The following is a 12102-nucleotide window of genomic DNA, read 5'->3' on the forward strand; positions in this document are numbered from 1 at the left end:
GAGGTTTTCATGATTCATGACCACACATACCTCATCCAGCAATAGCAGGGAGTGTGTGATATTGGTTCAGGGTTAGTATTATGAAGCCACATGCCAAGAGCATCTCGAGGTGAAGGACAGGTGCTTTGGCACCTTTTGGAGCAGGTTTGGTAAATGATCATGAGCACAAGAAGCTTGCACAACAGTTGTTCAAAACAGTTGAAGATGAGTTGAGGCATAGGCTATAGCAGGTGAGGTAATTTTTCTTCTTATCTGAGTAAATACACTCATTGTCTAGAAAAAAACCAAGTCAATACACAAATTTCAGGGTGGCTTTAGCTGGCATTTGTAGAATTGATACATACAAACATCTTTCTGAAGTAGCTGCAAGCCATCAGCAGCTTTTATCTTCTTCCTTCGCAGCATCTGCCGTTTGCCATTTCATGTCAGGTGTAACTGCCATTATCAAGAAGATTCCACTTAATAGATAGATGGTATATTTTACCACAATCAGTTACTAGTACATTAGTGTATATATGCATACAGGTACCTCTATGAACTTTTTGAGCTTTCCTGGGATGCTTTGAAGATGCGAAATGCAGCTATGCACATTGTAATGTTACCAATCACTGTTAGAGCACCTTGGAGCGCTACAAGCACCTGCAGATAGTTTTCAAACAAAAAAAAAAGAACCATGAAGAGAAATAACGTGAGCAGAAGAATTATGAAAAACACTAGTTGAATTATATTATTGTATGTTTTTACAATAAGAGAGTATCTTGATAATACTACAAAAAAATCGCAAGCATACGACTTGCACAAAAGAAGTGGAGAACGGTTCCACTGTCTAATCATCTGTGTTTCATGTGCATTTATTTAAAGGCAAATAGGCACTAGACCAATTGAAATGTTAGGATATTTGACAAGTGTGAACAGTTACAAACCACGGGGAAGCAAATGATGATAATTTTGATGAACGGAAAAAAAGGAAGCACTAGTGTTCCAACTCAAGGGATATATCTTACTTCAAGAGACTCCGAATTATAGAAGAAATGCCACGTGCAAGCGCACATCGCTCCACCAAGAAGTGGAACCTATTATACAAAGAAAAGAAAATGCAAATCTGGATAGTCAACAATCATAAAGCAAGCTGTTAAAAATTCAATCGAAAACTTGTGAACAACTGCAACTACCATCAGCAAAGACTTTACTACCTCCGTCCCAATACAAGTGCAGTTGTGGGTTTCGTTTGACCGTCCATCTTATTTGAAAAAAATATATGATTAGTATTTTTATTGTTATTAGATGATAAAACATGAATAGAAGTCGTACTATATATCGGGACGGAGGTCGTACTATATAGGAGCAGTATAGATAATAGAAGTCACACATAAGTAAAGAGGGGTACTTGCAGATTAGATTCACTGAAAACAACACAAGATTTCTTCTGATGAAAACATACTCATAAATATGAGACATTCTCCTCCCAATCTCTGAATCTTACTACTACTCCCTCCGTTTCATAATGTAAGACTTTCTAGCATTGCCCATATTCATATGGATGTTAATTAATCTAGGCATATATGTGTGTTTAAATTCATTAACATTTATATGAATGTGGGCAATGCTAAAAAATCTTACATTATGAAACGGAGGAAGTAATACATAGGAGTACATGAAGCTACTATGTTGTACTCCCTCCGTCCCCTAATATAAGGGATTTTGATATTTTACTTATACTGTTTGACCATTCGTCTTATTCAAAAAAATTTGGAATTATTATTTATTTTATTTGTGACTTACTTTATTATCCAAAGTACCTTAAGCGCAACTTTTCGTTTTTTATATTTGCACAAATTTTTTGAATAAGACGAGTGGTCAAACAGTGCAAGCAAAATATCAAAATCCCTTTTATTGGGGGGACGGAGGGAGTACGGAAATTAACATTATCCAACACAAATTTCATCAGCAAATAAATCATCATTTTATCCAAATTTACACTCACCATTCCCCAAGAGAGGCCTTTCCAACCCTTGAGCCCCGTCCTCTCACCGTAGTCCCAAACCAGCGCCATAGCCGTCACCCTGCAATCCGGACAGAACAGGCGATAATCCCCTCATCTTTTGCAGCCGTGGAAGCAAGAGCTAGGCAGGTAGGTATTGTAGATCGTACCACTCGGCGACGCTGGAGACGTGGACGGCCCAAGTGGGCAGCGAGAGCGCGTTGGCCGGCTCGGCGGCCAGCGCGGCGATCGCTGGCGGCGAGGCAGCGGCTACGGCTGCCACAGTGACAAAGGCTATGCCGTTGCTCGCCAGGCGCGCCGCGGACGGCGGCGCTCGTCGGGGCCGCGGTGGCGGTGGCGGTGGCGGAGCGGGCGCGAATGCGGCGATGAGCCGGAGAGAGACCATTAGTGGTGGGATGGGGAGCTTGGCGTTCACACAAGACACAACACAAAGAAGTGAGACTTGATGATTTTATACGGACTTGAGGATTTTGTACGGAGCAGCTGTACACAGTACACGTGTACATCTGTATCCATACCGTAGGTGTACTTAATTTTTTTAAAAAAGATAAATTTAATTACCCCTTCAATTTCTAAATCACTTGAGGTTGCGTTGAAACGGACAAATAGAAAAGAATTCTCGTTTTCCGTGTGTACGTTTATCAGCTGCGTTTTTTTGGAAAAAAATCGAAAATTGTTTTAATATAAATCATATTAATCTATTTTTAATTTTTTTTGAAAATCGTACTTAAACTTTATAAAAATATTGAATTCACATTGTTTCTAACATTCTATTGTTATTAGATTGTACTTGGCATATATCATTTTGTTTTTTATTCTAAACTATAACTGATTTGAATTTATTAATTACCTAATTTAAATATATATATTATTAGTCTAAATTATTTTTAATATTAAAATATTAAAATATTATAGATATATCACAATGTTTTAGAGACGGGAAGATAAAGTAAGTTCGATGGTTTCAATTTATAACCTGATAAAAAAAGAATGCTAAATTAGATTCATGCCAAGTGGCACAATATATATTTTAGAAAATTTATAACCTAATAAAGAAAAAAAATGTTAAATTAGATTAATACCAAGTGTTATCTTTTAGAAAATATTGTGGAATGAAAACTTCTTATAAGAATATACCTTAATAAAAAAGATATTTTGTGTGTTATGAGTAGCTTGTGGTATGGATTCTTCTGAAGAAATTTATGTGAGTTTGGATGAGTACAAATTATTTTCTGTACAACTATTCTAAGAGTGTTTGGATGAGATTCAATAACCAAATTACATCTGCTAAAAACAAAAAATCAAAATTAACAAGTTGAAAGTAGGTGGAGCTGGGCAGAGGCAGATCTAACCCAGTTTCGGTTGAACCCCCAAACTAAACTTTTCTGAGGGATAACGCAGAATAGCTGATGATGAGGTGTGGCCGTGTGGGTAGGGAGGGATGCTCACCGGCGAGCGACGATGCGGTGGGAAGCAGGAGGACGCCGGGCGCAGGATGGGGATCGGCGCAAGCAAGCGGCGGGGCGATCGAGGAGACGAAACTGGAGGCCGGATGGGATGGATTCACCCTCACCGGTGTCGGTGAGCGAATGCGGCGGGAGCAGGAGAACGCCGCCGCTACCTCTGCTCTGCTAGCAGCGCGAGGAGACGGGACGGATAAGGAAGGGAGGCGGAGGTCGGATTTTTGCGGAAAAAGCCCTCCAATTTTTCGTAATCAGGTATGTGCCCCTCACGTCCTGTGTGTGTTTGAAGAGGAAAAATCGTGGAAAGGGGCTTTTTTGTAATATGTGGAAGACGAGGGGCTTTTTCGCAAAACAACATCCACTACCGCTAGCCGCTCGTTCTCCCTCTCCCGCGCCGTCGTCTCCGCTTTCCCCTCGCGCCGAGCGCCGCCGCAGCCGCAGCCGCCGCCGCCTCCCCATCGCGCAGCCACGTCTGCCTGGCACCGTCCCCATCGCCGGCCGCCTCCGCCTCCGACTCCCCCTCGCGCCGCCTCCACCTCCTCCGCCATCGCCGTCGCCGTCGCCGTCGCCTCGCTGCGTCTCCGGGCGCCTCCGCCTCCGTCTCCCTCCTCGCGTCATCGCCGTCGCCGTCGCCTCCCCATCGCGCAGCCACCTCCTCCTAGCGCCGTCCCCATCGCCGGCCACCTCCTCCTCCGCCGCCGCCGTCGCCTCGCCGTCTCCGTCTCCCCCCTCGCGTCGTCGCCGTCGCCGTCGCCAAGCGAAGCAGTCTCTGCCACCGCCACCGCCACCGCCGTGCCCGTCGCCGCGCGTCTCCGCTGTGTCCTTCGTCGCCATCGCCAACGGCCGCAACTCTGCCCTCCGTTGCCGTCGAAGAAACGGCGATGGTCACAGAGCCGACGACGGTGGCTGCGCGATGGGGAGGCGGAGGCGGTACAGATACAATGGAACTTTTGGCTGCTTGCTGCTCGTCACTTCTCCCTCAGGTCGTCGTCTTCGTTTATCCCCATGTATTTTGTCTTGTCCATCGCCTCTGCAGGGAAGAAGAACATGAGGTGCTAATCACTGCTGTTCTAGGTGCTAATCCGTCAAGGAGCTCAGATCTGTGGATCCTAGACTAGAGGGTTAGGGTTGGTCAGGTGGTATAGTATCCCATTACAACATGCTCTTTCATATGCTTGTTGATTCATCGATGATCTCAACTCCCAAGTGGGGAATTTTTGTCTACAAATTAATTTTGATTTGGATGCGCTTTTCCGTTTGTTATTCTGCGTGCAAAACTTGTTATGATGAAAACTACTATCTTTAGGCAATAATAACGGAGGTCTCTCCTTGGGAAAGAGAGCTGCGTGAGCAGTTTGCCGCTTGCTTACACTAAGCAAAAGATCCACTGAGCATTGAAAATTTTGTTTACATGCTGCCAGGCTGCTGGAATCGTGGAAGCTGTGCGGAGGATCTACTCAGATGTTGATCGAAATGGTGCTGGATTTGGGAGCTGTTGTTCTCAATTGCCGTGAGTCAGACCATGAGTTTGTTGTCACAATCAACATCTTCCTAGCGTTGGTATGCACTTGCCGATTGGGCATCTGCTAGAAAGAAACCAGCGTGTAAACTCTGTGGCGTTGCACTCCAGGTGTTTGTGGTTTTGCTTATGTAGTGGTTTGAATTTTGCTTTGTGGTATGGTGCTTGCAGGGGCTGATCACTGGAGGTGTGATTCTGCTTGTCAGTTGAGGGAAGAATTCACACACTTGTGTTCACTGAGGACATCTTCTCAACCTATTGCTTCCACCGATCATCTTTAATGCTAGGTGAGCTTTCTGTGTACCTGTATTTCATGTGGTTAACTCTCAACCAAAGTGGAGTTCATTTTTTGTTTTTCTATACTGTAATAAAAAGTGACTTGTCTTATTTTAATTTGGTTTTGGGTAATTTAATCTTGAGAACAAAATGCGTTGCAATTGGACTCACTTGAGATATTCATGTAGTTCAGAAGTATACAAATGATTGTATTATTTTCGCCGTTCTATATAAAATGTTTTCTATATCTCTGAATTTATCAAACCCATGTGATTTGTGAATATGAAGGTACACTTATTGAATTGGATGTATGAAATAGGTAACTGCCCATTTATTCCTCTGAAATTATACTTAGAGAAAACGCATGCGCATGGACACTGTAGTGCAGACTCGCACTAATTCTCTCCATGAATCATGATACTAACTATAGGTCATAAGTATTATTCTGAGACATGGTCTTGCATACTTTTGTTCTCTGACTATGGGACATGTCCTTGATGCCTATTCACGATCATTTTCAGGAAATCTAAAATAAAGCTCTCTGTTTCAAAATACATGTAAAGAACAATTATTTTTAGAGGTCAAAGTCTCCTGCTGCACGCATATCAGGATTGGACAAGCAACGTTGAAAAAGTTAAATGACTTATGCTGCTAATATTGCTTATTCAATTGTAGGCTATATAGTTAATTATTACTTGCTACTCCCTCCATTCCATAATATAAGGTACAACTACTTTCTAAAGTTGTTTCATGATATAAGGCGTGCATGCATGTATGTCATTAGCTAGCACATTTTTTCTACTAAAATATTATTATTTAAATCCTCTACAATCAAGATCTCTAATTTTATTGGGTGCATGTATTCTATTTATTAGGGTAATCCAATCTATAAGGTGATAATAATTATTTATTGGTCTTTGTGTTAAGGGTGGTTGTGCCTTATATTTTGGAATGGAGGGAGTATTGTTTTCGAGTGGTGCTCTTTTCATACTTGTTCCATTCCTTTTGCCAGATAATCAAGAACCATGATGCCAATAGTCCACTACTATGCTTTACTGCTTTCAGATTAATGAAGATATCAGTTGCAGAGAGGGCTATTGTGGTTCCTCAGCCATGGCAATGTGAGTATATATATGTATACAGCTCTCATATGAACAGCATTTTCTATCTCCGTTTGTGCATATGTTGGATTGGTGAATGAAGATACCATGTTCGGCCAGACCTGTGTTGGTCTCAGAGCAGTGGTTTCTCTGAGATGGTAAAGGGATTCCAATTGTTTTTTAGACACCAAAATGATTGCATTAAGTTGTCATCTTTTGTAGATATTAGTTATGCATTTTTTTTTTAGCTTCTCGGATTTATCTGACTGTTAAACAAATAAATTGATGTGCACATCTTATGTTCTTCTCATTGAGGTGTTACTTACGCAGACTCTGGTTAAATTTTAACAAGCATGGATGAAGAACCAAATCCTGCAAAGGAGCTTGTTGGCTGAAATGCCAAGTTAGATATGATTATAACTTGAAAGAGTAGCTGTCTTAATTAATCAAGAAACATGTGAGCTATGATTTTCCTCTTTTAGTACAGGTATTTCTTGTCATGGTTTTTGTGAAGAAAAAAAATCTTTTGACAAGTATGCAGGCCAATAAAACCAGGTAATATCATGGAACAGAAGTAGATTGTATTGATAGAGGTGCAAATCGTTTAATTCTTTGTTTTGCAAGAATCTTTACTGTACAGAGTTTCTCTTTCTGCTGTTATCAGCGGTGCGTGGCACATGACATATTTATGGCAACTTAACATCGATGCTGCGCCTTTGCAGATGGTAGAGACCAGTTTCTCTGTGGACTATTTGCAGGCAGAATGGTATCATCATATTTGCACCTCTTTGGACTAATCAGATAACAAAAACTTTATGATATAGTACTTCGTGAAACAGCTAACAATGTTTATTTACATCTGCTCGTGTTTTTTCTTGAAAAGAAAAATGTGTGATACAGATGATGGAGAAGGAGCTGATGAGTGAAATCAAGGTATCACCTTGTTCGTGCTACCACTGTGTTTATTTTTTGTTATGCCATTACTTGCCCTGCAAAAAGATATGCAAGAGTATAATGGAATAGATATTTTTGTATTCGGAAAGATATGTGATTAGGTTTGAGGTTTTTTTATTCCTCATCCTTCCCATGCAGTGATTATGTACAAGTTCAGGGAAATGCTAACCCTAAGATGGGGATTGTTGAATTGAGATCGATGTGATTATATCTGTTAGATAAGCTTTATAATATTCTTTCAATGGCAGGTCATGGATATGGTATGGAACTGCAAGTTTTTTGGAACACCGTTGTTGTTCATGGACATAATGGTCATAGATGACTGCTCAAGTAATTGATCAAGACCTTGGTTTTTGTTCCCCCGCCTGGTTAGGATTCCGCATTGGGTGCTTGCCAGGGAATTTGATTTTGACATGCTTTTCTCAAGGTGCATTTGTTGATCCAAGGAAACACCGTGAGGTATGCGGTGATTGTAGTTCATGTAACTGGGATTGTCTGCCAGTTGATTAGTATTTGAATCGCTATGGTTGATCAAAATATGTAAACATAGATCTTACAGATATGAAAATTTTCCTTGGCTGTAGCATCGGCTGAATAATCGCTGTTATGAAATGTGCATGATTTGTTGACCTGTAATTAGTACTGCAGTTTGCTTATCTGTAACCATCTACTTTCTTCTTTTTTTTCAATAACTTCCTTTTTCTTTGTTCCTTAATATCATGTGTTTTTTCAGCATCAGTACGCCAATGGCGCGCCCCAGACTCTAGTATATCCAAGGCAAGATCATAAAATAGTTTTGTACCATAATATGCATGCCATCGGATTTTTTCTAGATAACGATACATGCCATCAGATATATTGAAATATATATATAATAATATATATGAAATCTTATCAGATTCAGAAGGTAAGCACTATATTGATATATATATAGTCCAATCTCCATACCTACCAAGGATTGATCTTATGATTGTTGTCATTGAAAAAAATAAGTACCAAGATTGATCCTATGATGATTTTGGCATTAAATAATGTAGCTCAAAAGAACAACCTATAAATATTCTCCCATAAGGATTGATTGAAGTTGGAAGACAAGTAGCTTGATGAAATCTCAAATTTGTTCTAGTGGCATGTTCAGATGACATGTCAAACATCAGTCATTTCATTAAATCTCAAATTTTGTTCAAGTCATTTGTTCAGATGACTTTGTTTATTCTTTCTTGAATCTCTCAGCACCTAATTACTTGATTAGCAAACAGTTCAGGTTTGGTGTTACCAAAGTTGTAACTGACCAAAGAAACTGGAGGAATTAAAGCCATTTCCATGGACTTCTGGTCAGCATGACTGAACTTTTGAAATTCATGGAACAGGTCAAATTTGAAAGGACAGAATCGTATGGAGCATATGAACATCAGACTTTGGTCTCATGACTCGACGATGGTACAGACTAATAACTAATTAAGCAAGAGTGATCAGAGTACAACCCATGAAAAGCACTTGCAGACCAAGTCGTAATATCCTAAACAACACTTGTGTTTGATCGAATTTATCTAGTCAGAAGCACTGACGGTTGCTCCTTTTTTTAGTTAGTTTGTTTGGCAAAGCTGATGGCTGTCCACATTAATTCATATCCTAACAAAACCTGTAAGTTTTGACTGGTTTTTCAAGTCAGAAATACTGACAGTTCTTATAGTTTGGAAAGCCTGAAGACTGTCCAAACAAATTTCACCACTTTGCAGGGCAATAATAATAAATCTTATACTAGACCCAAGATAAAATTTATCTGGTTGCACAGTTACAAAAATAGATCAGCTATCTAAGGATTAATTAACAAGTGTAGTATTGGGCTCTGTTCTGGTGTCGTCGTCAAGATCTGGACAGCTGACTGGATGAAACATGACAAGGACACAAATTTTCGTTCAAAGATTCAACATTCAAAGCACGGTCAACATTTGGAGGCAATCCAGCTAGCTGATCCATGGTTGTCCGAGTCTAGAAGATGGCAACCCTTGTGAAAAGGAACAGAGCTTAGAATGTGTTTTACTGCCCTTTCATTTTCCTGGTAAACTAGATAATATCAGTTTACTCTATGAGCTCAGCTAGTGAAAGCTGAATGGACTCTTGATACACTACACGGTAGATTTTCCTCTCTAATGCAAAGATACGCATCTCTCTTCTTATCTCCTCCGTATTCCAGGGGAAAAAAAATCATAAGTTAGAATATAGATATTACCTCCATATCTTTTATAATTGTCACCATCGACCAATACTATTGTAACTTTGACCACTAATAATTTTTAAATAGTTAAATTGCGATGGATGAAAGTTTAATTCTATATATAATACACTTCAATAAGATAACATAGACTGTATTATTTTTTTTAAAAAAAGGACAAATGGTCTTAAATATGAATAATACTTGGTGACGAGTATAAAATAACGGAGGAAGTAAATTGGTTGTCTCCGCATGCAATAGTGTAGAAAAAAAAGGGAGAATGGACACATAGTTGAGAGAATCAATGTTTTTTTACTCCTTACTATTGCTTGTTAAGTGTATGTACAGTGGTGGATTTAGGCTATTTCTATGGGGTCGGCTGACCCTACAGCTTTTTAAAAAACACCCTATAAATCTCGATTTTCATGTATAAATCCAAAAAAAATTAGAGAAATGATCCCACTTAAATATAAATCACTAGTAATTGATCTCACAGGTATAAAATCCTGGCTCCGCCACTTATGTATGTCTAAAAGTAGAGTTTTTTCCGGTCCTATACTCATTATATCGCCCTTTGGGCATAAATCAAGAAGCAAGATTCAATACCCACTGATTATTTACCGCTTCCACAATGTTTGTATTTAGTGCTTACTGAGCCTTTTGTAGTATTCTTTTAAGTGCCCGTCATCTTATTAATCTCCTAAAACCTTATACCAAATTTAGATTTGGAAAAATCTTTTAGATTGCCCCAAGATCTCAAGAATCCATTTCTTTGCAGCAGGACTTTTCATGACCACGGAATCTTCCAAAACGGCGCCATGAATACAGACAGACTGATGATACAAAGTAGGTGGATGTTAAATTAAACACACGAACAGTGCAGAAGTACTTGCAAGCGATCAATTATGGCCTCTCTGGGCCAGGTTAGGCAGGCTAGCTCTCCTCATGGTGCTAAGTTCATGTATGCATATATATGGACCCCACTTTGATTGAGTTGACTTTGACCGGGCCATACCAAATCGTACGGAAAACTATACAAAATTAAGCTGAACGGATCCTTATTCCCATGATATGAACTATATTTGGTAGTTGTAGTAGTCGTTCAAATGCGCTACTTTCGAACCTTTGGAAGGAGCTAGTGTTTTGGGCTAAACACTGATAAGCCTCCAAAAAAAAAAAAGAAACAACTTTTATATCTAAGTTCTTAGCAATTTAAAAGTCAATATACTGAAAAATGATCTATTGTTAAAAAATCAAAATCAACATAAAATTTTAGTTTCGAAAATCAAATTTTAACGACGGCTAATAAGCTAACATATGAGAGGCTTTAATTTTATGTCTTGACACATCTCCGGTTTTTTCAAGAGTGGACTTTTATGTGGCATGAACCATTTTTCACTTGTGCTATATATGCTTACTGTGTTTTTTCATGTTGTGAATTATGCTAGATATATAATTTATTTACTTTAATTACTTCCATTATCTGAACAACCTTAACAGTACTACGGGATTTACCATCATACATGCATTTAAGTACCTCTTTGGAAAATGGAAGAGCTGATGTCATTTTCTGATTGCAACTGATCATGAGCCTATGACAAAATTTAATTCCTGTTCATATGCATGCGTGGTTGACTCCTATAAATATCAAAGCCAACTAGTTTTTTTTCCTTTTGTTTTGTTTTAAAATACGGTACAAACGCTCGCAGTCACTCCTAACTTCTTTTCTCTTTTTTTTTCTTTGAAACAGAGCTAAATCAAGTCAGCTAATATATGAATGGGTGAAAAAATAATCATTCAACAGCACATGACGTTGAAAGTCAGAACCCAACGTTTTCATGTTTTTGCCAAGCTGTAGAATTTGTTGATAACAACTTGGTTTCTAGCCACAAAGATACATTTTTTATTAAAGAATTGCTTTCGGATCGAGAAGCTTGGATTATTTCCAAATTTCCAACTTCCAAGCAGCCGGACACATCGTCATGCAATGCTCATCAGGATTATGTCATACTGAAGATTAATGTAATCAGATTGTACAGGGACGAGTAAATTTTATTATTCAGTTGGAAGCATTTTATTTTCTTGTTTGTCACCAACTATTATTAACCATTGTTGTCTCATTGAATAAGATAAAAAAAAAACTATCTCCAACAATACGTGTGTGTGCGCGCATTTTATATTTTGTAGTTCTCATACCATATGACATACTACAGAAATTAAAAATGTAGGAATGAATTGGTCATTTGTATAGAAAAACTTTTAAGAATTGTAGAGAAAACATATCATAAAGTAGAATTAAGAGGACAGAGACAGATAGATGATGTTTTAGACTTCTCAAAGGAATTCAACCCATGAGGTTGGAGCTGATGCTTAACCCCCCATAAACTAAAGGAAAAATAATGATTCCTATAATTTTTTTCAACCAAATCCTACAAATCAAATTAAGGACTACATAGAAAACAATTCTATAGGATTTAAATCCTTTAAAAATCCCTCTTTCCAAAGAGCATTCAATGGAAAATTGGCATCAATTGATGCACTTAACATTTTTCTAGCCACACAAGTAATAAAAA

The 12102-nt window shown here is 38.8% G+C and overlaps 1 protein-coding gene and 1 long non-coding RNA gene across 9 annotated transcripts; one reads left to right on the forward strand and one right to left on the reverse strand.

Moving 5' to 3' along the window:
* Positions 1-222: 222 nt before the first annotated feature.
* Positions 223-3632, reverse strand: LOC4335622 (uncharacterized). 3 transcript variants are annotated; one of them, XR_010740845.1, is made up of 7 exons: positions 3452-3632; positions 2152-2405; positions 1985-2063; positions 1194-1240; positions 1005-1073; positions 530-639; positions 223-435 (listed from the first exon to the last, which is right to left on the reverse strand). XR_010740845.1 is itself a non-coding variant. In XM_015780162.3 (6 exons), the coding sequence occupies exons 2-5, from the start codon at positions 2385-2387 to the stop codon at positions 532-534; spliced, it is 492 nt and encodes a 163-aa protein (XP_015635648.1). In that variant the 5' UTR covers positions 2388-2405; positions 3452-3632; the 3' UTR covers positions 223-435; positions 530-531. The 3 variants fall into 3 exon arrangements, 2 of the variants coding, with proteins under 2 accessions (XP_015635648.1, XP_015635649.1); XM_015780162.3 differs by lacking the exon at positions 1194-1240; XM_015780163.3 differs by lacking the exon at positions 1194-1240 and having other exon boundaries at positions 223-458.
* On the forward strand, positions 3375-7950 carry LOC9268951 (uncharacterized). 6 transcript variants are annotated; one of them, XR_010740851.1, is made up of 8 exons: positions 3375-3720; positions 4887-4975; positions 5156-5271; positions 6273-6381; positions 6691-6915; positions 7083-7126; positions 7244-7293; positions 7563-7950. It is a non-coding gene; the product is annotated as an uncharacterized lncRNA (long non-coding RNA). The 6 variants fall into 6 exon arrangements; XR_010740846.1 differs by lacking the exon at positions 3375-3720 and adding an exon at positions 3819-4448; XR_010740849.1 differs by lacking the exon at positions 3375-3720 and adding an exon at positions 4096-4448 and having other exon boundaries at positions 6691-6817.
* Positions 7951-12102: the final 4152 nt, after the last annotated feature.

The sequence above is a fragment of the Oryza sativa genome, chromosome 4, assembly GCF_034140825.1.
Source record: "Oryza sativa Japonica Group chromosome 4, ASM3414082v1".
Lineage (NCBI taxonomy): Eukaryota > Viridiplantae > Streptophyta > Magnoliopsida > Poales > Poaceae > Oryza > Oryza sativa.